At 59.6% G+C, this 24,705-nt stretch overlaps 1 protein-coding gene across 2 annotated transcripts in view; it reads left to right on the top strand.

Annotated features, from left to right (window-relative positions):
- The window catches only part of KIAA0232 (KIAA0232 ortholog), a 98,524-nt gene extending 80,274 nt beyond the window's left edge, over positions 1-18,250 (top strand). The window contains exons 7-9 of one of the 2 annotated variants that reach the window (XM_066387366.1): positions 2,966-3,074; positions 8,432-8,529; positions 15,864-18,250. In XM_066387366.1, coding sequence (XP_066243463.1) covers positions 2,966-3,074; positions 8,432-8,529; positions 15,864-16,043 — 387 coding nt within the window. In that variant the 3' untranslated portion in view covers positions 16,044-18,250. The remainder of the gene's footprint in view (positions 1-2,965; positions 3,075-8,431; positions 8,530-15,863) is intronic. The other variant, XM_066387367.1, reaches the window with a different exon arrangement.
- The last annotated feature ends 6,455 nt before the right edge of the window (positions 18,251-24,705 follow it).

Here is a 24,705-nt window from a genome sequence, read left to right as displayed (position 1 = left end):
GCAGGACACGGAAGCCGGCAGGCGCTGTGGGGGTTTCAGCAGGAGAGGGAACGGGGTGCTTGCTCCTCGGGAGCTCTGGTCCAGGTGGGAGCTTAGTTCCGGGGGGCCGCAGACCTGGAGTCCCTGTGGTGCCAGGCCCTGGACTTGGAGGCACAAAGATAAATGAGACGTGGTCCCTGCCCTTACAGGCTCACCTCCGCTTCCCGTCCTGCTGAGCCGCCTTCCTTCCTGCTGATGCAGCCCCTTGGCTGCCTTGACCCCTCAGCCTGCTTTCCCGGCCTCCTGCTGCCCTGCCCGGTCACTGCTCCCTCCCTCGTTCTCCCCGTTCTCACAGCCTCACTGGAGGACTCCAGCATAACTGCGCTCACAGATACAGCACCATCCCTTTCGCAACCGGCCAGGACATTTCTTCTCCACTAGGCTCTGGTTTCCCCTGGTTTCTTTCTTTGGTTGTGCCATGGGGTGTGGAGGGGGTCTGTCTGTCAGGGAGCCGTGGGGTGTGGAGGGGTCTGTCTGTCAGGGAGCCATGGGGTGTGGAGGGGTCTGTCTGTCAGGGAGCCGTGGGGTGTGGAGGGGTCTGTCTGTCAGGGAGCCATGGGGTGTGGAGGGGTCTGTCTGTCAGGGAGCCATGGGGTGTGGAGGGGTCTGTCTGTCAGGGAGCCATGGGGTGTGGAGGGGTCTGTCTGTCAGGGAGCCATGGGGTGTGGAGGGGTCTGTCTGTCAGGGAGCCGTGGGGTGTGGAGGGGTCTGTCTGTCAGGGAGCCGTGGGGTGTGGAGGGGTCTGTCAGGGAGCCGTGGGGTGTGGAGGGGTCTGTCAGGGAGCCGTGGGGTGTGGAGGGGTCTGTCAGGGAGCCGTGGGGTGTGGAGGGGGTCTGTCTGTCAGGGAGCCGTGGGGTGTGGAGGGGTCTGTCTGTCAGGGAGCCGTGGGGTGTGGAGGGGTCTGTCAGGGAGCCGTGGGGTGTGGAGGGGTCTGTCTGTCAGGGAGCCGTGGGGTGTGGAGGGGTCTGTCAGGGAGCCGTGGGGTGTGGAGGGGTCTGTCAGGGAGCCGTGGGGTGTGGAGGGGTCTGTCAGGGAGCCGTGGGGTGTGGAGGGGTCTGTCTGTCAGGGAGCCGTGGGGTGTGGAGGGGTCTGTCTGTCAGGGAGCCGTGGGGTGTGGAGGGGGTCTGTCTGTCAGGGAGCCGTGGGGTGTGGAGGGGTCTGTCTGTCAGGGAGCCATGGGGTGTGGAGGGGTCTGTCTGTCAGGGAGCCGTGGGGTGTGGAGGGGTCTGTCTGTCAGGGAGCCGTGGGGTGTGGAGGGGTCTGTCAGGGAGCCGTGGGGTGTGGAGGGGTCTGTCTGTCAGGGAGCCGTGGGGTGTGGAGGGGTCTGTCTGTCAGGGAGCCGTGGGGTGTGGAGGGGGTCTGTCAGGGAGCCATGGGGTGTGGAGGGGGTCTGTCAGGGAGCCGTGGGGTGTGGAGGGGGTCTGTCTGTCAGGGAGCCTTCCGTGTTGCCCCTGAGCAGCACTGAGTTGTCACATCGAATAGGGACACGTTGGGAGAGATGAGGCCATCCTGGGAAGGTCTCTCGGTGCCCTGAGCTACAAGCAGGTGCAGTGAGCCATCTTGGACCAGCTGCAGACTGTGTCACTGGCCTCGTTTCCAGCCAGTCTAGCTGTGACAGTTCTGTAGGCCGTGGCTTCTGTTTATCTAACCACAGTACTCATTTTTATTGTCAGAATAAACTGCCAGAGAAAATACTGGTGGCTGACAGACCACTCCGGGTAGACAGGACAAAGTTACTTTAAGCAAAAATGAAAATTTGAAGTGTGTTTCCCATTTGGTTAAATAAAAAACACAATTGCTGAATCAAAGTCTTAAACCCATAAAATAAGAGAGTAACAAAATCCTGTTAGAGAATTGATGATTATTACTTGCTAAAACAGTTCAGATCTTAAATCTGAACACTGATGAAATGTCTTCCGAAACAGTGAAGATGTGTGTCACAGGGTTGTCCCTGAGCAGACATCTGTCAGGCGTGTCGGGGACTGTGGGGCGCCTGTCAGACCCAGTGAAGGAGGGGTCTGGGGGAGGATGGCCTGAGCACCAGCATGCCAGGGGGCGAGTGGTGACCCCAGCTGGCCGCGAGTCTTCTGTGTGGTCACCACTCGCAAGGACACTCCTTGACCACGGATGGCAGCTGCTGTCTCTTGACCACGGGCCACCCTGCGTCCAGGCTGCACTGCCCAGGCAGGTGGGCCGGATCTGGCCAGGGCTTGAGAGTTCCACTAGTGAAGGGCGGAGCCTGGTCAGATGTGGGTCCCCCTTCTTGGCCCGGGCGCCCTTCTGCCAGGGCCTGGGGGTGCAGAGTGGGCGTCTCCTGCTCAGGAGTCCCTCCTCCTCCCGTGCTGAAGGCTGTGTCTGTCTGAACCTCGATTGCTCTCAGCGTGATGATTGGGTTTCAGTCCATCCAACTTGCTTCTCTTTCTCACTGAAACCGATAGTTCCTTTATAAACACATTTAGGCCAATAACTGCCTGTCAAACTCCCTTCTGTCTCGTGTCTGCTTTCTTGACTCCCTTGAGCCTGGTGGGTGTGTGAGGAAGAGGGCCCTCCCTGTTTTCCTTACAGCCCCTACGCCAGCAAGGACGGGACTGTCCTCATCTCTCTGTGCTCCCCAAATCTAGAAATTTGTCTTACTTGGGGGCAAGGGGGTATTTCCTGATATGTTTTTTACCTTATAAGGATTTTGTTGTGTTTTCTTTTAAGATTTTCATTCCACTTCTAATATAAGTGCTTCTTAAGAAAAACTCCTTTTGTATGCTGTGAACACTGGCTTTTTTTATTCACCTTATCTGGAACAGTAGAAAACAAAACAAAAAAAACCTCATCAATTTAAAACCCTGAGTTTGTAGTCCATACTAAATGCTTGAATTTTTCTTTCATCCTGAAAGTTTGTAAACCTCTTCTGTATTTGGTTTGATCTGAACAGTTTTCCGTCCTGAACACTGAGGTACAAGGAGTGAGTGGAAGTCAAGAGAAGCAGAGCTGGTGGGAGAAGGCCTTGTACTCCCCTCTCTTTCCTGCGTCGGAGTGCGAAGGTAAGGAGGCTGGTCGCAGCTCCCGGGTTTCTGAGTCGTTAAGAGCAGTCCTTCCTCCTTTGCTGTGAATACCAGTCCAGAAACACACTGACCCAGAAGTTTCCGTGTGGCTAGCCTCTGTCAGGCACTGGGGACACAGCGAGCGAGAGCCGGCCCCTGCTGTGGAGGGAAGACGTGGACACGTGTGACTGCTGTGCGGCCTCTCTGTGTGAAGGGGCGCAGGCCAGCTCCCAGGGGGCCGTGGGGGCAGGGACGCGGGGGTGGGGTGGGGGTGGGCAGGGCGCAGGAAGGGCATGCTGCACAGAGGCCAGGTGGCAGAGGCAGGCTGAGGGAACAGCGTCCCCGGGCCGGCTGCCTTGTTGCTGAGCCCAGAAAGACAGGCAGGAGAGGAGCTCGTCAGGAGGTGTGGGTCTGCCCAGTCAGGAGAGGAACGCGCAGGCGGGGAGGCCGCGCGAAGGGTTTCAAACGGAGTGTCAGGTGTGTTCTAGAACGGTCCCAGCGGCAGAGCAGAGGTGGCGTGGACAGACGGAGGGCGCCCGCGGGAGCCCTGGGCTCTGCAGTGGTCTCGGGGTGCCGGGCACGGGCGGGGTGAAGGACGGGGGAGCATGGAGGAGCCCCGCTGTCTGCCGCCCTGTCCAGGGTCCCTGCTCTGCAGTGGTCTCGGGGTGCCGGGCACGGGCGGGGTGAAGGACGGGGGAGCACAGAGGAGCCCCGCTGTCTGCCGCCCTGTCCAGGGTCCCTGCTCTGCAGTGGTCTCGGGGTGCCGGGCACGGGCGGGGTGAAGGACGGGGGAGCACAGAGGAGCCCCGCTGTCTGCCGCCCTGTCCAGGGTCCCTGCTTTGCAGTGGTCTCGGGGTGCCGGGCACGGGCGGGGTGAAGGACGGGGGAGCATGGAGGAGCCCCACTGTCTGCTGCCCTGTCAGGGGTCCCTGCTCTGCAGTGGTCTCGGGGTCCGGGCATGGGTGGGGTGAAGGACGGGGGAGCACAGAGGAGCCCCGCTGTCTGCCGCCCTGTCCAGGGTCCCTGCTCTGCAGTGGTCTCGGGGTCCGGGCACGGGCAGGGTGAAGGACGGGGGAGCACAGAGGAGCCCCGCTGTCTGCCGCCCTGTCCAGGGTCCCTGCCCCATTAAGAGTTTGTGGAGTGACCTCTGTGAGGAGCGCGTGGCGGGAAGCTGGGGAGCCGGCCCAGGAGGTCTGGGGAAGATGACCTCGTCTGCGGGCCTCCAGGGGCACTCCCCGAGACACTGGAGAATGCCGCGGTTGACATTTTAGAAGAAGTGGACGCTTGAGGAGGCGATGTCAACGGACCAGCAGCCACGAGGTTGAGCTGGTCTGAGGGCTGAGGGACTGTAAATCGTCTGCTCGTGTTTCCATGGTCACGTCCTGTCTCCCCAGCCAGTCTAACTGACGTGGACACAGCGCCGTCACTCCCTGCCCGGGAAGCCGCGTCCGCCCAGGCACTTGGGCACCAGGCCTGCCTGCCCTTGCAGCCTGGCTGCCGCCGACGGGGGAGGGGACGCTGCACCCTTTGTTTCTCTCCGTGCTATGGGCACAGAAATGGCCTGCCAGACCCGGCCTTTCTTCCTCCCAAAGCTCTGTAGGGTCATAAAGGGAGCAGAGAGCAGGGGCTTCGTGTGAAGTGTCTTTGTCTCGTTCACGGCCTTCAGTCAAGGCCTGCTCCCCGCCACCAGCTCGTGTCTGGGTTACCCGTAATGTCTGCAAGATGCCCTCACTGTCCCTCCTGTGTTACGTGGCGCCCACAAGCCTGTGTGATGTTGCCCTGGTTTTCAGGTGGCCGAGTGAATTCTCAGGTCTAGAGATTTGCCCAGAATCGTGCATTCGTCGCTGAGCTCCGGCCTGAGTCCAGCTGTCCTGTGGTTCAGGGGCTCTGCCGCCTGCAGCAGCTGTCTGCACGTGGTACCCAGGGAGACGCTTGGGTGACGGGCACACACCTGCCTCGACTCCTCTCTGTCCTGATAAGCGTTAGGGTGCAGGCGCAGCTCACAGGAGAGCAGATTGGAGGGCCGGGGCCCCAGAGCAGGGCAGCAGGGCCTCCTGAGAAGGGCCAGGCGGGAGAGAGGACGGGCAGCGGGCAGCGCCGGGGACTTCAAGCAGGACCAGTGTCTGTGAGGCTGGGGGTGACTTCCAGCCACGTGAGTCCATGCTGTGTGTGTGTCCTGACTGGCCTTGGCAGCCCCGGTCCAGTTTCCTGTCATTAGTGAAGAATCAGGTCCAGCTCTCAGTCCTAGGCCCTTGGCTTCCGTGCGGTCCCTTGGTGGGCGCTTTTCCTGTGTGTGAAGTGGCATACAGACAAGCTCTTGGTGGATAAATAACAGTAGCCAGGGCTTTGAATGACCTTGACCTCGCAGCATGAGTTAAATCCCTGCGCAGCTGCCTTGTGGTGTTACAATAGAAGAATCGTTCTTTCTCTCTTGTCACTCCAGGGGGCCAGCCAGGGAGGCAGGCAGCCCCTCACCTGCTCAGCCGGTCTCAGCTCCTGAAGCTTCTGCTGTTGCTAATGATTAACAACGAGCATGTGCACGTCTGGGCTGACCGGGGAAAGGGCAGGGTCGTCCAGTTTACACTGGGCAGGAGGCGGAGGTCAGCCCACCTGCACGCTGCCACCTGCCGCCTCGCCAGACACCTATAGGTGTATTCGTTCAGCAAGTATTTCTTGCCCGCCCGTGCCAGGCACTGTTCTAGGCCCCGGGGATGCAGAGGTAACAGAGTTCCTGCTGTCCTGATTAGCTGACGTTTGAGTAGGGCCTTGGGGAAATAAGGGTGCACACCATGTGGGAGTGGGGATCCCTGCTGGAGCAGGAGCGCATTGGCTGGACCCCCGCATGCCCGGCGAAGGGGGGGACCGGGTAGGAGTGCAGTGAGGGAGGCAGTCAGCCAGGCAGCAGGGAGCCAGACCCACAGGGCCTTGCAGGCTGTGGTGCGGGGATCTGTCCGGCGTGGAGGTCTCGGGCTCGTGCACTCCCTCTGCACTCGTTGGAAGTGTGTGCATTATTCTAGCATTAAAGGGAGAGCCCTATAGGAAGACAGTGCAGATAACAGTTAAGGGCTCAGGAGACAAAACTGAGTGGGAATTCAGCGCTTCTGTTCCCTACTGGTGGGCCTCTGTGGTCTGTCTTTGAAAACAGGCTGTAGCTAGGCCTCCCTGGGAGGATAGCTGTGCGGAGTGAAGTGCCTAGAACAGGCCTGACACAGCGTCCTCATCCACACGTGGCAGCTGTCAGCACGAGGGGTATGAACACACTGACCGTCAGGCAGAGTCCTGTCCTGCTGCCTGTGGTGTCACGGCCCCTTTGCACACAGAGACTTCCCAGAGCAGGAGGAGGACGTGAAGGGGCAGGGGCTGGGAGGACCCAGAGCCCGGGGGCGTGTCCTGGTCAGAGAGAACTCCCCCTTCCCAGCCTCACCTAGCCTAGTGCCAGTGCTGCCCCAGCAGGGGGGCGTGGGGGTGGTGGGAGCCGGGCCAGGCCAGCCAGGAGGAGGTGGCCGCCTAGCGTGGGTGAACAGGGTGTCCTGCCCCATTCGAGCACGTGGTGTTTACCCCGCTGTCCCAGAGCACCCAGCCCCCATGCCCAGGGGCACCGAGTGTGCCAGCACTGTCCTTGGGGTGGCACACACGTCACGTTTTCACACTTGTGCAGGAATCTGCGGGCACGTGGTGGGCCTGTGTTAGAGCTGAGGGGACTGAGCTCCTAGGTTCCGTCCATTTGCCCAGTGATGGCGTGAGGAGCATGACCAGGGCTCACCTGACGTCTGTCTCTCCCAGAGCCTCGGAGCTGGCTGTTCTCGTGCACCTAGACTGGTAACTGGAAGGACCTGAAGCAAAGACGATGACGGGTTCTGGCGTGTCCAGTGTGGCCGTGTGGCCTGGGTGAGAGGCCTTCCCTCGGCCCAGCAGTCACGGCGCCGGCCTGTCTTCTCTGCTCTCTGTCGGGCAGCACACCATCTCACTGACCACCCGGGAAAGGGGAGCAACGACAGGGTGCAGGCAGCGGCCTGCCCAAGGGCTTCAGTCTGCGCCGCCCCGATGGCCAATAGGCTGGTCTAGACCAGGGGTCGGCCGGGAACCTATGGCATGCGAGCCAGATGTGGCTCTTTTGATGGCTGCATCTGGCTCGCAGACAAATCTTTAATAAAAAAAAATAATAACGTTAAAAATATAAAACATTCTCATGTATTACAATCCATTCATTTCCTACCACTCATGTTCATGGTTGCGGGTGGCTGGAGCCAATCACAGCTGTCCTCCCGGACAACACCAAATTTTTATCGGATAATGTGTAACGTACACGGGTCGTTGTATGGCTCTCACGGAATTACATTTTAAAATATGTAGTGTTCATGGCTCTCTCAGCCAAAAAGGTTCCCGACCCCTGGAGTAGATGGAGCCCGAGGGTTCTCAGCCTGGCTGTGCCTCCAGATCCCTGGGCAAAGAGTCAGCTGTCACTTTAACATAAAGTAAACATATGTATTGAAAACTGGGGGGAAAGAGAAGTACCTGGGAGCTTTTTAGAAAATGCAGATACCTAGACTCTTCCTAGACCAGTTCAGTTAGTCTCACGCGGGGGCTGGGCTTGCAGACCCCCTTCCAGTTCCCGAGTGGCTGGAGTGCAACCAAGGTTGAGAGCCAGTGGACACTTGATTCCTTCCAGGGTCAGCCGAGGTCCCCGTTCGCCCCCTCTGTGGGGTGGGCCGCTTACCCACCACACCACCGCCCTCGTTCTCTGCCCTCATCTAGGTGAAAGGTGTGTCGTTAGTATGTTGTTGAGGATGCTGCCCCATTCTGTTCTCTCACTACACGCCCTCCTGTCTTGAGTCCCCTTGTTTGTTTGTGATGGGAGTGTACACACCATGCACCATCTCGCCCTCTGTGCAGCATGCCCTCTGGGAGCTCCGGCCTGTCAGTCTTCAGCCTGTGTCCCCAGGGCCTGTCACACTGGGTGTGGACACAGACGCACCTCAGAGGTACTGCAGCTTCACCCAGGCCCTCCACCCCCACTGGTGGAGGGTCTTGCTTTCAGTTCACTTGAATTTAAGTTTGAAGCGCAGTGAAGTGAGGTGTGACTGTGTATTGAACGAGTGTGTCATGTAGGGTAACAGGAATATATGGTTATGCTGGCCTAGTTTTTTAAAAACTCAGTCTGTTGGAAGGATTTTAAATTGGTCTAGTGATTTCCTCCTACACCCCGCTGGCTACTTAGTAGTACTTGAAATCTCCCGAGGGTTGGTAGACCTAACTGATCTTTCAGCTGAGAGTGAAACAAGAATGTATGTTTCATAACTGTGTCTTAATGGAATTTCCCCTTCCCTTTTTTCCCTTCTCCATTCAAAATGATTAAGAATGTTTTACAAATGCCAAGGGAGAGAATGGTATAGAAGAGTGTCCCGATGCTAAAGACAAACCCAGTAATGAAGAGCGTCTGTTAGATTTTAATAGGGTAAGTGCACTGTCCTGCTCCTTACTGTTAACTTACAGATGGCCACCCCGCCCCATCACTCAAGCTGAAACCTGGGAGTCCTGCGCGCTGCCCGCCATCACGCAGCTCCAGGGGCCTGACCTTGTGCCCTGTGGACCTTTGCTTGTTCTGTCGCCTCCCACCTCAACCTCACAGGCTTCCCGGGCCCTCGCCTCTCCTCCTCCCCCTCCCTCTCCCGCCCCGCCGGCTGTGCTCCCGCTGACTGCTGCCAGAGGGGTCTCTGCGTGCAGGCTGGAGCCTCCCCTCCCCGTACAGCCTGCGGTGGGCACCCTCTCCCCCCTTCCCAGTGCAGCCTGCGGTGGGCACTCTCTCCCCCCTTCCCAGTGCAGCCTGTGGTGGGCACTCTCTCCCCCCTTCCCAGTGCAGCCTGCGGTGGGCACCCTCTCCCCCCTTCCCAGTGCAGCCTGTGGTGGGCACCCTCTCCCCCCTTCCCAGTGCAGCCTGCGGTGGGCACCCTCTCCCCCCTCCCCGTACAGCCTGCGGTGGGCACCCTCTCCCCCCTTCCCAGTGCAGCCTGTGGTGGGCACCCTCTCCCCCCTTCCCAGTGCAGCCTGCGGTGGGCACCCTCTCCCCCCTTCCCAGTGCAGCCTGCGGTGGGCACCCTCTCCCCCCTTCCCAGTGCAGCCTGCGGTGGGCACCCTCTCCCCCCTTCCCAGTGCAGCCTGTGGTGGGCACCCTCTCCCCCCTTCCCAGTGCAGCCTGCGGTGGGCACTCTCTCCCCCCTTCCCAGTGCAGCCTGTGGTGGGCACCCTCTCCCCCCTTCCCAGTGCAGCCTGCGGTGGGCACCCTCTCCCCGCTTCCCAGTGCAGCCTGCGGTGGGCACCCTCTCCCCCCTTCCCAGTGCAGCCTGCGGTGGGCACCCTCTCCCCCCTTCCCAGTGCAGCCTGCGGTGGGCACCCTCTCCCCCCTTCCCAGTGCAGCCTGCGGTGGGCACCCTCTCCCCCCTTCCCAGTGCAGCCTGCGGTGGGCACCCTCTCCCCCCTTCCCAGTGCAGCCTGTGGTGGGCACCCTCTCCCCCCTTCCCAGTGCAGCCTGTGGTGGGCACCCTCTCCCCCCTTCCCAGTGCAGCCTGCGGTGGGCACCCTCTCCCCCCTTCCCAGTGCAGCCTGTGGTGGGCACCCTCTCCCCGCTTCCCAGTGCAGCCTGCGGTGGGCACCCTCTCCCCCCTTCCCAGTGCAGCCTGTGGTGGGCACCCTCTGAGCCTCCCCTCCCCGTACAGCCTGTGGTGGGCACCCTCTGAGCCTCCCCTCCCCGTACAGCCTGCGGTGGGCACCCTCTGAGCCTCCCCTCCCCGTACAGCCTGCGGTGGGCACCCTCTCCCCCCTTCCCAGTGCAGCCTGTGGTGGGCACCCTCTGAGCTTCCCCTCCCCGTACAGCCTGCGGTGGGCACCCTCTCCCCCCTTCCCAGTGCAGCCCAGCGGCCCTTTCTGTGCCCCGCACCATGCACACTGTGGAGGATGCAGACGCAGATGGCGGGAGCTCTGGTGAGCAGGCGGGCGGCGGGCGGGTGGCAGGGCCTGGGAGCCCTGCTCAGCTAGGCGGGCAGGCAGGCGGGCGAGGGATCAGACTGCTTTTTCTTCCCAGTGTGACGTCAGTGTCAGGCAGGGGAGTGAGAATGCTCTCCCAGAGCGCCGTGTGGTGTTGCTGCTCATCTTCACTCCCTGCCATGGCCCCACTGTCCCCACTCAGCGGCTGTCCCCTCCCACAATTCATCCTTTCTCCCCCCCTCCACATGCAGCCTGTGTGCGGGCCCTGAGCACCCACCACAGCCCTTTCAGGTCCCTGTGCCCCGCCTCCGTCGCCCTGCGCACCGCTGGCCCTGGGGACAGCTGCGGGCCTGTCCCTGGTCTTCTCCTCCGCTTGCTGCCACTCTTCAGTCTCTCCCCTAATGGCACAGCCAGGTAGAGGGTGAGCGGGCTGCCTGCCCAGTGCGGGCCTCTCAGCAGGGCCACGGGTGGGCAGTGCTGTTACCCCCGTGTGGGAGAGGCCCTGGAACACGTGAGGCTTCAGAACCAGGTTTCTCGGGTCCACCCGTGCCTGCTGAGTGCAGACCTGGGCTGGTGGGAGCCTCACCTCGGACCCGGACCCAGACCTGGTGCCTTACTGAGCCACAGGGCCTCTGCCTTCCCTGATGGAACCGGACTCCCTGCTGTGCCGAGACCCTGTGTGCTTTGTCCCGTGTGCCCTCTGATCTCGGGTCCCTCTGTGCCCTCCCTCAGTAAGGCGGTCTTACTGTGCTCCTGCTCAGCGCTCAGCAGGGACGGTGCTGCCATTGGAGAGGGGGTGCTGGTTACTGTGACAGGGAGGGTGTGAGTTACTTTGACGGGGGTGTGTGTGTGTGAGTTACTGTGACGGGGAGGGTGTGAGTTACTGTGACAGGGAGGGTGTGAGTTACTGTGACAGGGAGGGTGAGTTACTGTGACGGGGAGGGTGTGAGTTACTGTGACAGGGGAGGGTGTGTGAGTTACTGTGACGGGAGGGTGAGTTACTGTGACAGGGAGGGTGTGAGTTACTGTGACAGGGAGGGTGAGTTACTGTGACAGGGGGAGGGTGTGAGTTACTGTGACGGGGGAGGGTGTGAGTTACTGTGACGGGGAGGGTGTGTGAGTTACTGTGACGGAGGGTGAGTTACTGTGACGGGGAGGGTGTGAGTTACTGTGACAGGGAGGGTGTGTGAGTTACTGTGACAGGGAGGGTGAGTTACTGTGACGGGAGGGTGAGTTACTGTGACGGGGAGGGTGTGAGTTACTGTGACGGGGAGGGTGTGAGTTACTGTGACAGGGAGGGTGTGTGAGTTACTGTGACAGGGAGGGTGAGTTACTGTGACGGGGAGGGTGAGTTACTGTGACAGGGGAGGGTGTGTGAGTTACTGTGACGGGGAGGGTGTGAGTTACTGTAACGGGAGAGTGAGTTACTGTGACAGGGGGAGGGTGTGAGTTACTGTGACAGGGAGGGTGTGAGTTACTGTGACGGGGGAGGGTGTGAGTTACTGTGACGGGGAGGGTGTGTGAGTTACTGTGACGGAGGGTGAGTTACTGTGACGGGGAGGGTGTGAGTTACTGTGACAGGGAGGGTGTGAGTTACTGTAACGGGAGAGTGAGTTACTGTGACAGGGAGGGTGTGAGTTACTGTGACAGGGAGGGTGTGTGAGTTACTGTAACGGGAGAGTGAGTTACTGTGACGGGGAGGGTGTGAGTTACTGTGACGGGGAGGGTGTGAGTTACTGTGACGGGGGAGGGTGTGAGTTACTGTGACGGGGGAGGGTGTGAGTTACTGTGACGGGGAGGGTGTGTGAGTTACTGTGACGGAGGGTGAGTTACTGTGACGGGGAGGGTGTGAGTTACTGTGACAGGGAGGGTGTGAGTTACTGTAACGGGAGAGTGAGTTACTGTGACGGGGAGGGTGTGAGTTACTGTAACGGGAGAGTGAGTTACTGTGACAGGGGAGGGTGTGAGTTACTGTGACAGGGAGGCTGAGTTACTGTGACAGGGAGGGTGTGAGTTACTGTGACGGGGAGGGTGTGAGTTCTGTGAGGGGGACGCTGTGAGTTACTGTGACAGGGAGGGTGTGTGAGTTACTGTGACAGGGAGGGTGTGAGTTACTGTGACAGGGAGGGTGTGAGTTACTGTGACAGGGAGGGTGTGTGAGTTACTGTGACAGGGAGGGTGAGTTACTGTGACAGGGGAGGGTGTGTGAGTTACTGTGACAGGGAGGGTGTGAGTTACTGTGACGGGAGAGTGAGTTACTGTGACGGGGAGGGTGTGAGTTACTGTGACGGGGAGGGTGTGAGTTACTGTGACGGGGAGGGTGAGTTACTGTGACAGGGAGGCTGTGAGTTACTGTGACAGGGAGGGTGAGTTACTGTGACAGGGAGGGTGTGAGTTACTGTGACAGGGGAGGGTGTGAGTTACTGTGACAGGGGAGGGTGTGAGTTACTGTGACGGGGAGGGTGTGAGTTACTGTGACAGGGAGGGTGTGAGTTACTGTGACGGGGAGGGTGAGTTACTGTGACGGGGGAGGGTGTGTGAGTTACTGTGACAGGGAGGGTGAGTTACTGTGACGGGGAGGGTGAGTTACTGTGACGGGGAGGGTGAGTTACTGTGACAGGGAGGGTGAGTTACTGTGACGGGGAGGGTGAGTTACTGTGACAGGGAGGCTGTGAGTTACTGTGACGGGCAGGCTGTGAGTTACTGTGACAGGGAGGGTGAGTTACTGTGACGGGGAGGCTGAGTTACTGTGACGGGGAGGGTGTGAGTTACTGTGACGGGGAGGGTGAGTTACTGTGACAGGGAGGGTGTGAGTTACTGTGACGGGGAGGGTGAGTTACTGTGACAGGGAGGCTGTGAGTTACTGTGACGGGCAGGCTGTGAGTTACTGTGACAGGGAGGGTGAGTTACTGTGACGGGGAGGCTGAGTTACTGTGACGGGGAGGGTGTGAGTTACTGTGACGGGGAGGGTGTGAGTTACTGTAACGGGAGAGTGAGTTACTGTGACGGGAGGGTGTGAGTTACTGTGACGGGGAGGCTGAGTTACTGTGACGGGGAGAGTGAGTTACTGTGACGGGAGGGTGTGAGTTACTGTGACGGGGAGGGTGTGAGTTACTGTGACAGGGGAGGGTGAGTTACTGTGACGGGGAGGGTGTGAGTTACTGTGACAGGGGAGGGTGTGAGTTACTGTGACAGGGGAGGGTGTGAGTTACTGTGACAGGGGAGGGTGTGAGTTACTGTGACAGGGGAGGGTGTGAGTTACTGTGACAGGGGAGGGTGTGAGTTACTGTGACAGGGGAGGGTGTGAGTTACTGTGACGGGGAGGGTGAGTTACTGTGACAGGGGAGGGTGTGAGTTACTGTGACAGGGGAGGGTGTGAGTTACTGTGACAGGGAGGGTGAGTTACTGTGACGGGAGGGTGTGAGTTACTGTGACAGGGAGGGTGTGAGTTACTGTGACAGGGAGGGTGTGAGTTACTGTGACAGGGAGGGTGAGTTACTGTGACGGGGAGGGTGTGAGTTACTGTAACGGGAGAGTGAGTTACTGTGACGGGGAGGGTGTGAGTTACTGTGAGGGCGGAGGGTGTGAGTTACTGTAACGGGAGAGTGAGTTACTGTGACGGGAAGGGTGTGAGTTACTGTGACGGGAGAGTGAGTTACTGTGACGGGAAGGGTGTGAGTTACTGTGAGGGCGGAGGGTGTGAGTTACTGTGACGGGAGAGTGAGTTACTGTGACGGGGAGGGTGAGTTACTGTGACAGGGAGGCTGTGAGTTACTGTGACGGGCAGGCTGTGAGTTACTGTGACAGGGAGGGTGAGTTACTGTGACGGGGAGGCTGAGTTACTGTGACGGGGAGGGTGTGAGTTACTGTGACAGGGAGGGTGTGTGAGTTACTGTGACGGGGAGGGTGTGAGTTACTGTAACGGGAGAGTGAGTTACTGTGACGGGAGGGTGTGAGTTACTGTGACGGGGAGGCTGAGTTACTGTGACGGGGAGAGTGAGTTACTGTGACGGGAGGGTGTGAGTTACTGTGACGGGGAGGGTGTGAGTTACTGTGACAGGGGAGGGTGAGTTACTGTGACAGGGAGGGTGTGAGTTACTGTGACAGGGGAGGGTGTGAGTTACTGTGACAGGGGAGGGTGTGAGTTACTGTGACAGGGGAGGGTGTGAGTTACTGTGACAGGGGAGGGTGTGAGTTACTGTGACGGGGAGGGTGAGTTACTGTGACAGGGGAGGGTGTGAGTTACTGTGACAGGGGAGGGTGTGAGTTACTGTGACAGGGAGGGTGAGTTACTGTGACGGGAGGGTGTGAGTTACTGTGACAGGGAGGGTGTGAGTTACTGTGACAGGGAGGGTGTGAGTTACTGTGACAGGGAGGGTGTGAGTTACTGTGACGGGGAGGGTGAGTTACTGTGACGGGGAGGGTGTGAGTTACTGTAACGGGAGAGTGAGTTACTGTGACGGGGAGGGTGTGAGTTACTGTGAGGGCGGAGGGTGTGAGTTACTGTAACGGGAGAGTGAGTTACTGTGACGGGGAGGGTGTGAGTTACTGTGACGGGAGAGTGAGTTACTGTGACGGGGAGGGTGTGAGTTACTGTGAGGGCGGAGGGTGTGAGTTACTGTAATGGGAGAGTGAGTTACTGTGACGGGAAGGGTGTGAGTTACTGTGACGGGAGAGTGAGTTACTGTGACGGGAAGGGTGTGAGTTACTGTGAGGGCGGAGGGTGTGAGTTACTGTGACGGGAGAGTGAGTTACTGTGACGGGGAGGGTGTGAGTTACTGTGACGGGGAGGGTGTGAGTTACTGTGACAGGGGGAGGGTGTGAGTTACTGTGACGGGGAGGGTGTGAGTTACTGTGACGGGGAGGGTGTGAGTTACTGTGACGGGGAGGGTGTGAGTTACTGTGACGGGGAGGGTGAGTTACTGTGACGGGGAGGGTGAGTTACTGTGACAGGGAGGGTGTGAGTTACTGTGACGGGGAGGGTGTGAGTTACTGTGACGGGGAGGGTGAGTTACTGTGACAGGGAGGGTGAGTTACTGTGACGGGGAGGGTGTGAGTTACTGTGACGGGGAGGGTGTGAGTTACTGTGACGGGGAGGGTGAGTTACTGTGACGGGGAGGGTGTGAGTTACTGTGAGGGCGGAGGGTGTGAGTTACTGTGATGGGGCGAGGGTATTGGTTACTGTGACAGCAGTGTTGCTAGTTGCTGTGACCGGGGGCTTTCTCCTACCTTTGGGGGATGGGAGAAACATTACTAGTTATTGAGGAGGGAGGGTTGAGTTCATTTACTATGATGGGGTGGGTGGGGGAGCATGCTAGTTACTGATTGGGGAGAGGCCGCCACTTGCATGTGGTGTCCTGCGGTAGACACTGACCGTCTGGTGTGTAGGGGACAGTTCATACCAGTCTTCCCTGAACAGTACCAGATAGTGGGCGAGCTCCAGTCTCAAAGCACCGTGCATGGCCCGCGAGCTTCAGCTGCGGTTCCGGGTTGCTTGCTTGCAGCGTGCAGGTGTGGGCGCGGCTCCTCAGACACGGCCTTCCCGGGCTCTGTCTGCCGGGCCCCACGTGCTCCGTGGGAGGTTTGGTTGGGGGGTTTGGTGGTCTTCCCTCTTGGAATGGGAGCCCTGGGAAGGTGTGGTCACATGCGCTGTCCCAATCCCAGCCCAGCACCTGTCTCTAAACCAGGAGGGGGGGGATGTTGCTTTGCTTTTAGACAGTAAACCATGTTTTAACTCTGCAGGAAAACAGTGAGTTATAAAAAGGCATGTGGCCCGTGTGACCTGTTGAACGCATTCCTCTCCTGCAGGTGTCTTCTGTTTGTGAAGCGCGGTGTACAGCAGAGAGGAACCCCAGCGCGGGGCCGCAGGGTCCCTGCAGGACGCGGTGCGCCAGCGCCAGTTCTGGCTCGGAGGACACGGGCTCGGACGGCGCCGGCGGCTGGGCGGACCCCGGCGAGGAGCAGCTCTTCTCTCGAACTCATCTCTAAACCTGCAGAGTAGTACACATTATTTCCTAAAAATGAAATGTGATGGAAAATTACCCTTCTGTGAGGCCTGTTAATCTAAAACAACAACTTAGGTTTCTTCTCAACTGATTCTGATCAGTAATTATCTTTCTCTTCTTGCTTATTTTAGAGTTGAGGACAGCTGTCCTGTTGAAGATTTTCTTTCCAAGCTGTTAAATTCTTGGCTATTTGAAATAGACTAGATTGTGTTGTCGAATCAAGAATGGGTGTGCATGTGCTTGTCTCGGAAGTCCTGCTGCCCCTTGCATCTCCCCTGCGGCCACTCCCCTCGGACTGCAGTCCGGCCACTGTTACCTGTTAGCGTTGCAGTGCCCGCACCACTTCCGCTCTCCAGAGAGCGAGCTTTGGAACACGTAGGCTTTGTTCTGTAGGAACTGGGCCGAAAGGCGTCCCGCAGTGGATCGGCGCCTTCCTGCGGGCGAGGGGGCGTGGCTGGCTCAGCCGGTCTTCATCGGCGAGGTCTCCCGGCCTCGCAAGTAGCAGCCACAGGGTGTGCTTTTAGAGACTTACAAATACTGTATTTTTTCTCTTAGGATTTCCCCCTAAAGTGTCATGGAAGATACTATGGTTTGTGACTACGCTAACTGAAGAAGCCACGGTTTTGGGGGTGTGGGCTAGTGTATGAGGCACAGGGAGGTGAGAGGGCAAAACAGCTTTCAGGGTTCTGTGTGGCAAGTCTTAGAATAGTTGGTGAGGATCTTAGTCGCAAATTATGATTTTCTTGGAACCAACATTGATTGAAACCCCTAGAACTCAAAATCATAAACATTTGAAATGCAGTAAGAGCACCCGTCACCCAGAGAAACCTGGGCTGCTGCAGCTGGCTGCTCGTGGCTGTGATTTAGTGTAGCTTAGCTCTCCTCTTGTGTCTGAGAGAATGTTCTGGGCCAGTTCCGTGTGGCGGCTTGGGGCGGGCGCAGTATCGCTTTCTCTCGTACTTGTGCGATGGCCTCCTGGGGCTCGCCTTCCCGGCTCGGCCTGAGGTTCGGGGCGCACTGCCCTCCCCGTGGCCACCGGCTCGAGCTTCGCACGCTGTGCCACAGGTGCAAGCGGGAGGAGCGGTGCTTGCAAAACCTGAACATTATAAGTGGCTTTTTTTTTTAACCAACTCATTATTTTTAAAAACTTAATGTGTGAAATCAGTTTAGCATGTCTGACATCAGGAACAGCAGAAAAGTCTAACGTGGACGGGACCGCTTCGCCACTCATTTTGGCGGGCAGTACACGGACTAGTTCCGGGGCGGGGGGGGTGCTGAACTGGCTGAGAAGTCTGGTTTGCTTTGAGCATTGGTTTTGTTGCCTTTTTCTTAGTTGATGACATGGAATACTCCCCCGAAGGCTGTGGCATCACCCAGCCTCTGCACCCTCCCTGTGAGGACCCGGAGGCACTGCTAGGTCTGATCTCGCCACATGTCAGGGTTTGTGTTGATACAACACGTCTTTTTGACACTTTAAAGTGGGTTTGTGTGTGTGTGCGTGCGTGCGCACGTGTGTAAGATTTTATGTTGCTGTTATTTATTTACAGATTTTATATGGTTTTATGTATTTTTCCTTCTTCCAGAGCTTCCTAAAAATTCATTAGCATCTGCACTGAAATATAATTTGACAGCAAAGGCAAAAAAGAATTGGATGTTGTAAATTCCTAAAATCACTACAATGACGATTGTCCTAGAAATCGTTGCTTATGTAGCAGAGACCAAATCTATTCCGACACCACCTTCAGCTCAGTTGATCTTGGACAGCTGCTTTGATCCAAGAGTGGCTCCAGGTGGTCGCGGTGCAGACTTCCTAACGTGGCGATGGGAAGGTGGTGCGCCTTCCACAGGGGGTGGGGTGTACATGGGGGGATGGACGGATTATGTATTTATTTGTTTTCATGGCGAAGTGGCGGAAGGCCAGACAGAGGCTTTCAGCAGCAGAGTCGAAATGTGGTTTTTAGTTTCATGAATGGGTGATCACAAAGAAAAAGCATCCTTTAAAAAGTTGGCAAAACGCTGAGACGCACTGTGGTATGAAGCGCATTGCATATCCGTAGCACTGAATGTCCGTTTCCATTCCCGGGCTGAGGTTTCTCCCGTGGTCGTATTGTTCTGATTTCACGTACACCGGAATAACTGATTTTTTGTTTTCTTGTGGAGTTAACACCAAAATAAAAAATTTAAAAAGCAGTTGATTGTCTTTATTTATCATAGCAAAGAACCCCCCCTGCCCCCTCTAATGACGCACATCAGTGGAGACAGGAAGTCCCAGTCACCTCGTTCCTGGTGAAGGTGTCACTTAGAGGCGGGCAGAGGTAGGTGTGCTGCTCTGCTGGGCAGGAAAGCGGGCGGGGCTGCTGAGAAACGAGCCCTCCCCAACCCCCCAGCTGCGACCTCTGTGGAGCAGAGCACACCATGCCTTTGTCCCGAGGTGGTAGACCAAGCTCAGTCTTTTTGTTCTGAAAAAAATGCCTGTGTATACTGTGTTTATTAACATGATAGTGTTCATCGTAAAACAAGAAACCAGTGCATTTTTAAAGAAATGTACAAGAAGACGCATCTGCCCTTCCATCCACGCTGAGGGGCAGTTCTGACGCTTGTGCAGGACACTCCGGCAGCTGGGTGTCGATGCCCACGTGCTGCACATGCAGAGGAGGGCGGCGTGCCCGGAGGGGCCGCGCTGGGACTGCTCTTCCGTAACTTCAGGAGGCGGTTTTCACTCCGACGTCTTTGCAGGGGGTCGTCCTAGGCCTCTGGTTCTCCCAGCTGCGTTACTCCCTGACACGGACTCCCAGCTTTCCCAGCGCGGAGCGCTGGCTTCTACAGCGTCCTGAGCAGCGTTCCTGTGGACTTCCTTACCCACGGGCCTCCTGGCACAGCCTCTCCGAGGGAGTTTACAGCCTGTGCAGGGCCCGCTGCTGCGTAGGCGGATGTTGCCAGCGCCCTGTGCCACGGGGGGGCTGCATTTGAGGCGGGCGCCCCTTTCTCTGCCTGTACGCTCCTGGTCGCTTTGCCTGCTGGGGCCGGTCCTGTTCTCAGGTGGGTGGGAGCTTTCCCTCTCGGTGGAGGAGAGCTGGGGCGTGTGTGGAGGGACCCAGGTGTTTGCGGGCGCAGGCAGGTGTCCTGATGCTCTCGCCTTAGGAGCACAGGGACACCCTCCGTCCTCTTCTAGGACCCGTGTGGTTTATGTAGAGTCCGTCTCGGAAGCACAGGTACCGAGTACGGGAAGGGAGGCTTGCGGACTCAGCCCGCGGGCCCCGCTCAGCGCTGGCAATCGTGTATAGAGCCCTTGCCTGCCCTGAGGGAAGTGACAGCTGTGTCCGGCTCCTGCAGTGAGGATCCCCGGCCTGGCTGCGTGTCAGCGTTGTGACTCGGGAAGGTTAAAGTGAGTCGGGATCACGGCGGTGCCTCGTGCCTTCAGCCCTGAGCGTGAGCTTCTGTCGGAGTCGTGGGCGACCGTCCCTCCAGGCTCTGCCCTCTTGCTGGGGACTGAGTTCTCCTCAGCACGGCTGCTATGCCCGGGTGGGATGCTGCCCTTCTGGAGGTACCAGAGGCAGGACTGGGGTCCACAACCACAGCAGGGCGACCCCTGTGGGGGGGCGACCGGTCACCCAACGGGAGGTCCCTGTCCGTGGGTTTGGCACACTGCTGGCACGGAGGCCTGGCGGCTGTTGCTGCGGTTCTTTGTAAGTGCCGCCCGCGTAACTACCACACAAGCGCCCCTACTTGCAGGAGCTGGGTGGGCGCCCTGCACACATCAGCCATCTGGAGACAGGGCTCTCCGGCTGTCACTGTCCCCAGGAAGTCTCACATCTCAGCTATGTACGTGCTTTCTGCACCACCAGGGGTGTCAAGGCCTCTCTTCAGATGAAATGTCTAATGAGCTCTGGCCAGCGCGGTCGGGATCTGTGCTGCTGCTGCCCTTGTCCCTGCAGACGCCGCTCCCGCAGGCTCTGGGCACATGGGTCAGGTGGCCGCAGCTGTGCCCAGGCTGCCCGCGTCTGCACAGCGGTCCAGGAACGGAAAGGAGGGCCCAGCCCGGCTTCTCTGGAAAGCAGCCGAAGCAGGTGGCATCACAGGCTGGGCGCTGTTGCAAGCACAACTAGGAAAGGAACTTCCACTTTGCAATCCGCCGCCGGCCTGGGTGGCCAAGTAGCACCTGACCAAGCCAGCAGTGACTGGGAGTGACGCCAGCCCCCGACGTTTGGGTGGTGTCGGTGTGGTCTGTGCCTGGTGACAGGCACAGCCAACACGCTCACCGCTGCCACGCGTCACGGGGTGGTAGCTCACAGCCTGTGAGGTAGGTATGGTGCCCCACTTCACAGATGGGGCAGCTGAGGCCCAGTGAGAAGTGAAGCACGTGAGGAAGTCTCCCACCTAGTGACTGGTGGGGACGACAGAGCCCCTGGGGATACGTTCCAAAACTTCGTCTTGCCAACATCCCACACACGTGAGAAGTGTGTGTAGGGGTTGCTGCGGGTAACGGCTCTGAACGGTCTTCTAGTCATTGACAGGAGTCCACGGACTGAGCTGGGGTGCAGGGGAGGACCCGGGTCCTGCCACCCTCGGCTTCTGCACTCTGGCCTCCCCCCCCCCCCCGTTCGTCTTCATGCCACGGACCCTCCGCTGGACACAGGGATCCTCACAGGGCCCCCTTCTGGGCTGGTGGGAAAGTTGAAATAGTAAGTACAGCCATACAGACTAGCGGGAGTGCAGAGCCAGGGAGACACGGCCCTGAACCCCAAGACCCGCCTCCCGTGGTTCCTGGACAGGAACAGAGCAGAGCAGGAAACACCGCAAAGGAGAAGTTGCCACACCCAGGTCCAGTAACTCAAGAAAATCACATCTGTAGGTACCCCCCCCCCCCGTGGTGGCAGAGGTCCTTGCCTTGGGGGTTGGGTCTGAGGAGGCCTGCAGTGCGGGGTGGTGACTATGGGCATGTGGCCATCGTGGCTGGCTCAGTCCTACCCTCCCACCCTGACGCGAGGTCCACTACCCCTCCCAGTACTGGCAGGCCTGAGGGAAGAGGCCAGGGGCAGCAGCAGAGCTGTCACACGTCAGAGCCGAGTTGCGTGGGGTATGACCCTGCGGTGAAGGGGCAGGCCAGGGCCTGGCAGCCCCCGGTCTTCCCTGGGGTCAGGCATGGGGCCTGCCACTTCACGTCACAGTCCAGGGGATCGCTTGAGAGCCCCAAGGCTGGGGAGGCCTGTGTGGGGGCATTGAAGAAGCTCCACCCCCTGTCCTGCTAGCCAACAGGCCCTGGCTTCCCAGAGGCCCAGCCTAGGGCCAGGTGGGGATGACACTCCCTGCCCTGTCTTCCAGGCGGCAGTGCCCCTGGGTGCGTGTTGGGAGCCAGGTGACAGGCCTGCCTAGAGCTTGGACATTCCTCCAGCCTCTCGCTGCCCACCTGAGGTATGACGGGAAGAGCCCTCCCCCCACCAGCTGTGTGACCCTGACTGGAAGGGGCACACCACCCGCTCCCTCCCACGGCCAGGCCAGGCCAGCTGGTGATGGGCAGGTTAAGCTCCCACCGCCCCACTGGCATACGGACAAGATCCCGAGGGCACCTCGCCCTCCCTGCCCTGCTCCGTTCCCTCTATGGCTTCCCCTGCCCCCACGCATGCCCCCACGCATGGCCACCTCCTGGTGCGACCCCCACACCAGGAGCCCCTGCTCTGGCTCGGCTGCCACCTGGGGTCCTTCCCGGCCGTCTGGGGGTCCATTGCAGAGGCGTGCTCCCCCAGCAGGTCCAAGGGGCTTGTGCAGGACACCCGCCCCACAGTGGCCGCTGGCAAGCCGGGCCTGCTGTTGGTTCCTCACTCCCAAACCAGGGTGGCCACACCGCTGCTCCTGCCCCTCCACCTTCAGACCCGCAGGTAGAGGGAGAGCCCCTGGAGGGACCAGAGCTGACTGTGGAGCTGGGGGCTTAGCCCCTGGAGGAACCAGAGCTGACTGTGGAGCTGGGGGCTTAGCCCCTGGAGGAACCAGAGCTGACTGTGGAGCTGGGGGCTTAGCCCCTGGAGGGACCAGAGCTGACTGTGGAGCTGGGGGCTTAGCCCCTGGAGGAACCAGAGCTGACTGTGGAGCTGGGGGCTTAGGCCCTGGAGGGACCAGAGCTGACTGTGGAGCTGGGGGCTTAGCCCCTGGAGGAACCAGAGCTGACTGTGGAGCTGGGGGCTTAGGCCCTGGAGGAACCAGAGCTGACTGTGGAGCTGGGGGCTTAGCCCCTGGAGGGACCAGAGCTGACTGTGGAGCTGGGGGCTTAGCCCCTGGAGGGACCAGAGCTGACTGTGGAGCTGGGGGCTTAGGACCCTGGAGCTGACTGTGGAGCTGGGGGCTTAGCCCCTGGAGGGACCAGAGCTGACTGTGGAGCTGGGGGCTTAGGCCTCTGGAGGGACCAGAGCTGACTGTGGAGCTGGGGGCTTAGGCTCTTGGAGGGCTCCAAGTCCCGGCCTGGGGACTGCTGCAGTGCAGACGCCCACACAGGCCCAGCCCGGGGGCCAGCTCCAGGGTCCCCCCAGCTGAAGCGGAGCCACGCTGCACGAAGCCTGAACTCCGTGCGTAATCCCCGGGCTTGCTGAGGGCCTGCCGGGCCCTGGCCCCCTTCCAGCCTGCCTGGCTCCTCTCACTGTGACAGGCCTGGGGCACCAGCCCTGTGTCTGCACAGGGCCCGCTTCCTGCTGGTCGCAGTGCCGGGCATGCCCACGGCGTCCTCCTGCCAGCTGCGAGCTGCAGCCGTAGATAATGGAGCTGCCCATGTCTAGGGGCTCAGGCCCTGGCCGCCTGGCAGGGGGTGTGAGGGGCGCCCACGCACAGACAGGACCTGCTTAGAGCGGTTAGGGACCGTGCTGGGCAGCACTCTAGCAGCAGACCCTGGCTCTGAGCTACAGTCCTGCACTGTGCTCGTCTTGGGCCCCCATACCTGCACTGGTCACCCCCACACACACACAGAGTGGCCTGTGCCTGTCCTCAGGCCCACGCGTGGGAGCCTGCAGCTGCCTGCAGTCGTCCTGGTGGCTGCCCCCCCCCCCGAGCCCCACGGGGCATGCCAGGGGGCCCTCCCGAACACAGGCTCCTTATGATGATGCTCCTTGCTCCTCACTTCCCAGCGTCTCCTGCTTTCCCAGAGCCCCCCACCCCAGCCCTGGGCCTCCCCTTCCCAAGCTGGGAGGAAGAGGAGAGCCCTGGGCCTCTAGGTGACTTCCTCACTTCAATACCACATCTGCTCACAAATGCTTCTCCCGAACCCGCTGGCTCTGCACCTGGCAGGACACGGTGGTACTGGACGAGGGAGGCTGCAGAGCCGTGGACCCTCGCTGCCGCCTGACCTCACCGAACCCTCACGGTGGAAATGGTGGCAGCGTGCGGCCTTTTGAGGGCCAGGGAGTCTTCATGTCGGCATCCAAGGCCTAACCAGGAGGTGCTGTTTGCAAGCAGGGTTTGTAAACCTTCATTCAGTCATTCAGTCAACTTGTAGCAAGAGCCTACTATGTGCCGGTACTATGTACCAGATACTGGTCATAAGTGTTATTTTTCTTCATCAGTACACCTCCCTTGGCCCTTGCTTTCTGGTAAGAAAGACATGACCATTCCCTCTTGACTCTCCTAGGTGACCTGGGGAGGCTCTCCAGCCTGCCTTTCCGGGGACTTGGCCGGGAAGGCGTGAAGCCCTCTGACTGCCCAGGCAGCCCTCTTCATCAGAAGGCTCTTCCTTCTCTTGCCCCCAAACATTCCTGCTAGCAGCCACCTCGCCCTTCTCCAGTCTGGGATCACAGGGAGTGGGCAGGCTCCTGACGCGGGGCGAAGCCGGCAGGCACAGCTCTGCTCTGACCGGGGCCACGGGGCATCTCTGGGTTGGACGGGAGGCGGAAGGAGGAGCAGTCATCGTCTCCCAGTCAGAGTGGTTGTGGCCCTCCCCTGGCATGAGTTACACATTTCCTTGGGGGAGGACACACGAGGACCCTTTCCCAGCCGATGACTCTGCAGACTGGCCTTGACAGTGTCATTTCCTCCTCAGCTGGGGCGGAAACCGGTGCCTGGGCACCGCCTCCCTGGGGTGGGGAGGCTGCCACAGAATGGGGCCTCCGCAGCCCTTCCAGGGCCAGCCTCCTCCCAGCCCTACGAGGGGGCAGCCGGAGGAGCCTGGCGGTGGGACCCTGTGGGCTGGGACAGCCATTCTTAACGTGTCCTGAGCACCTCCTGGGTGCCATCATTAAGCTGAGTCTAACGGGGCGGACAGGTGGGCAGACTATTTGAGAGTTCCCTGATGGGGACCACGGAGGCCATGTTGGGGCCTGGGAGGATCGGGGTGCTCTGGGAGAAGAGTGGGCTGGGGGCTTGGCCTGGCCTCCCTGCAGCTCCAGGCAGTGCCTTCACCATGTGGTTCTTGGCTCATTTCTGGAGTTTAGAGGTGGGCCCCTCCCCCCATGGGGGAGGAGGAAGACTCAGTCATGGTCATTCAGCAGGTCACCACTGAGCCCCTCCTGGGCCAGGCTGCGGAGTTGGGCGATCCCCAGTTCTAGTGCCCCTGCCGCGTGTCAGCTAGAGGGACACAGGGATGTGCAAGGGGTTGGGGCTCCCTCCGGAGGGGGTCCAGCTCTGCCAGGTGTGGGCACTGGGGGAGGGCTGGTAGGTGGCAGAGGCAA

This window comes from Saccopteryx leptura, chromosome 5, assembly GCF_036850995.1.
Source record: "Saccopteryx leptura isolate mSacLep1 chromosome 5, mSacLep1_pri_phased_curated, whole genome shotgun sequence".
Lineage (NCBI taxonomy): Eukaryota > Metazoa > Chordata > Mammalia > Chiroptera > Emballonuridae > Saccopteryx > Saccopteryx leptura.
Note: the sequence above shows the minus strand (reverse complement) of the source record. Positions and strands in the feature narration are given on the sequence as shown.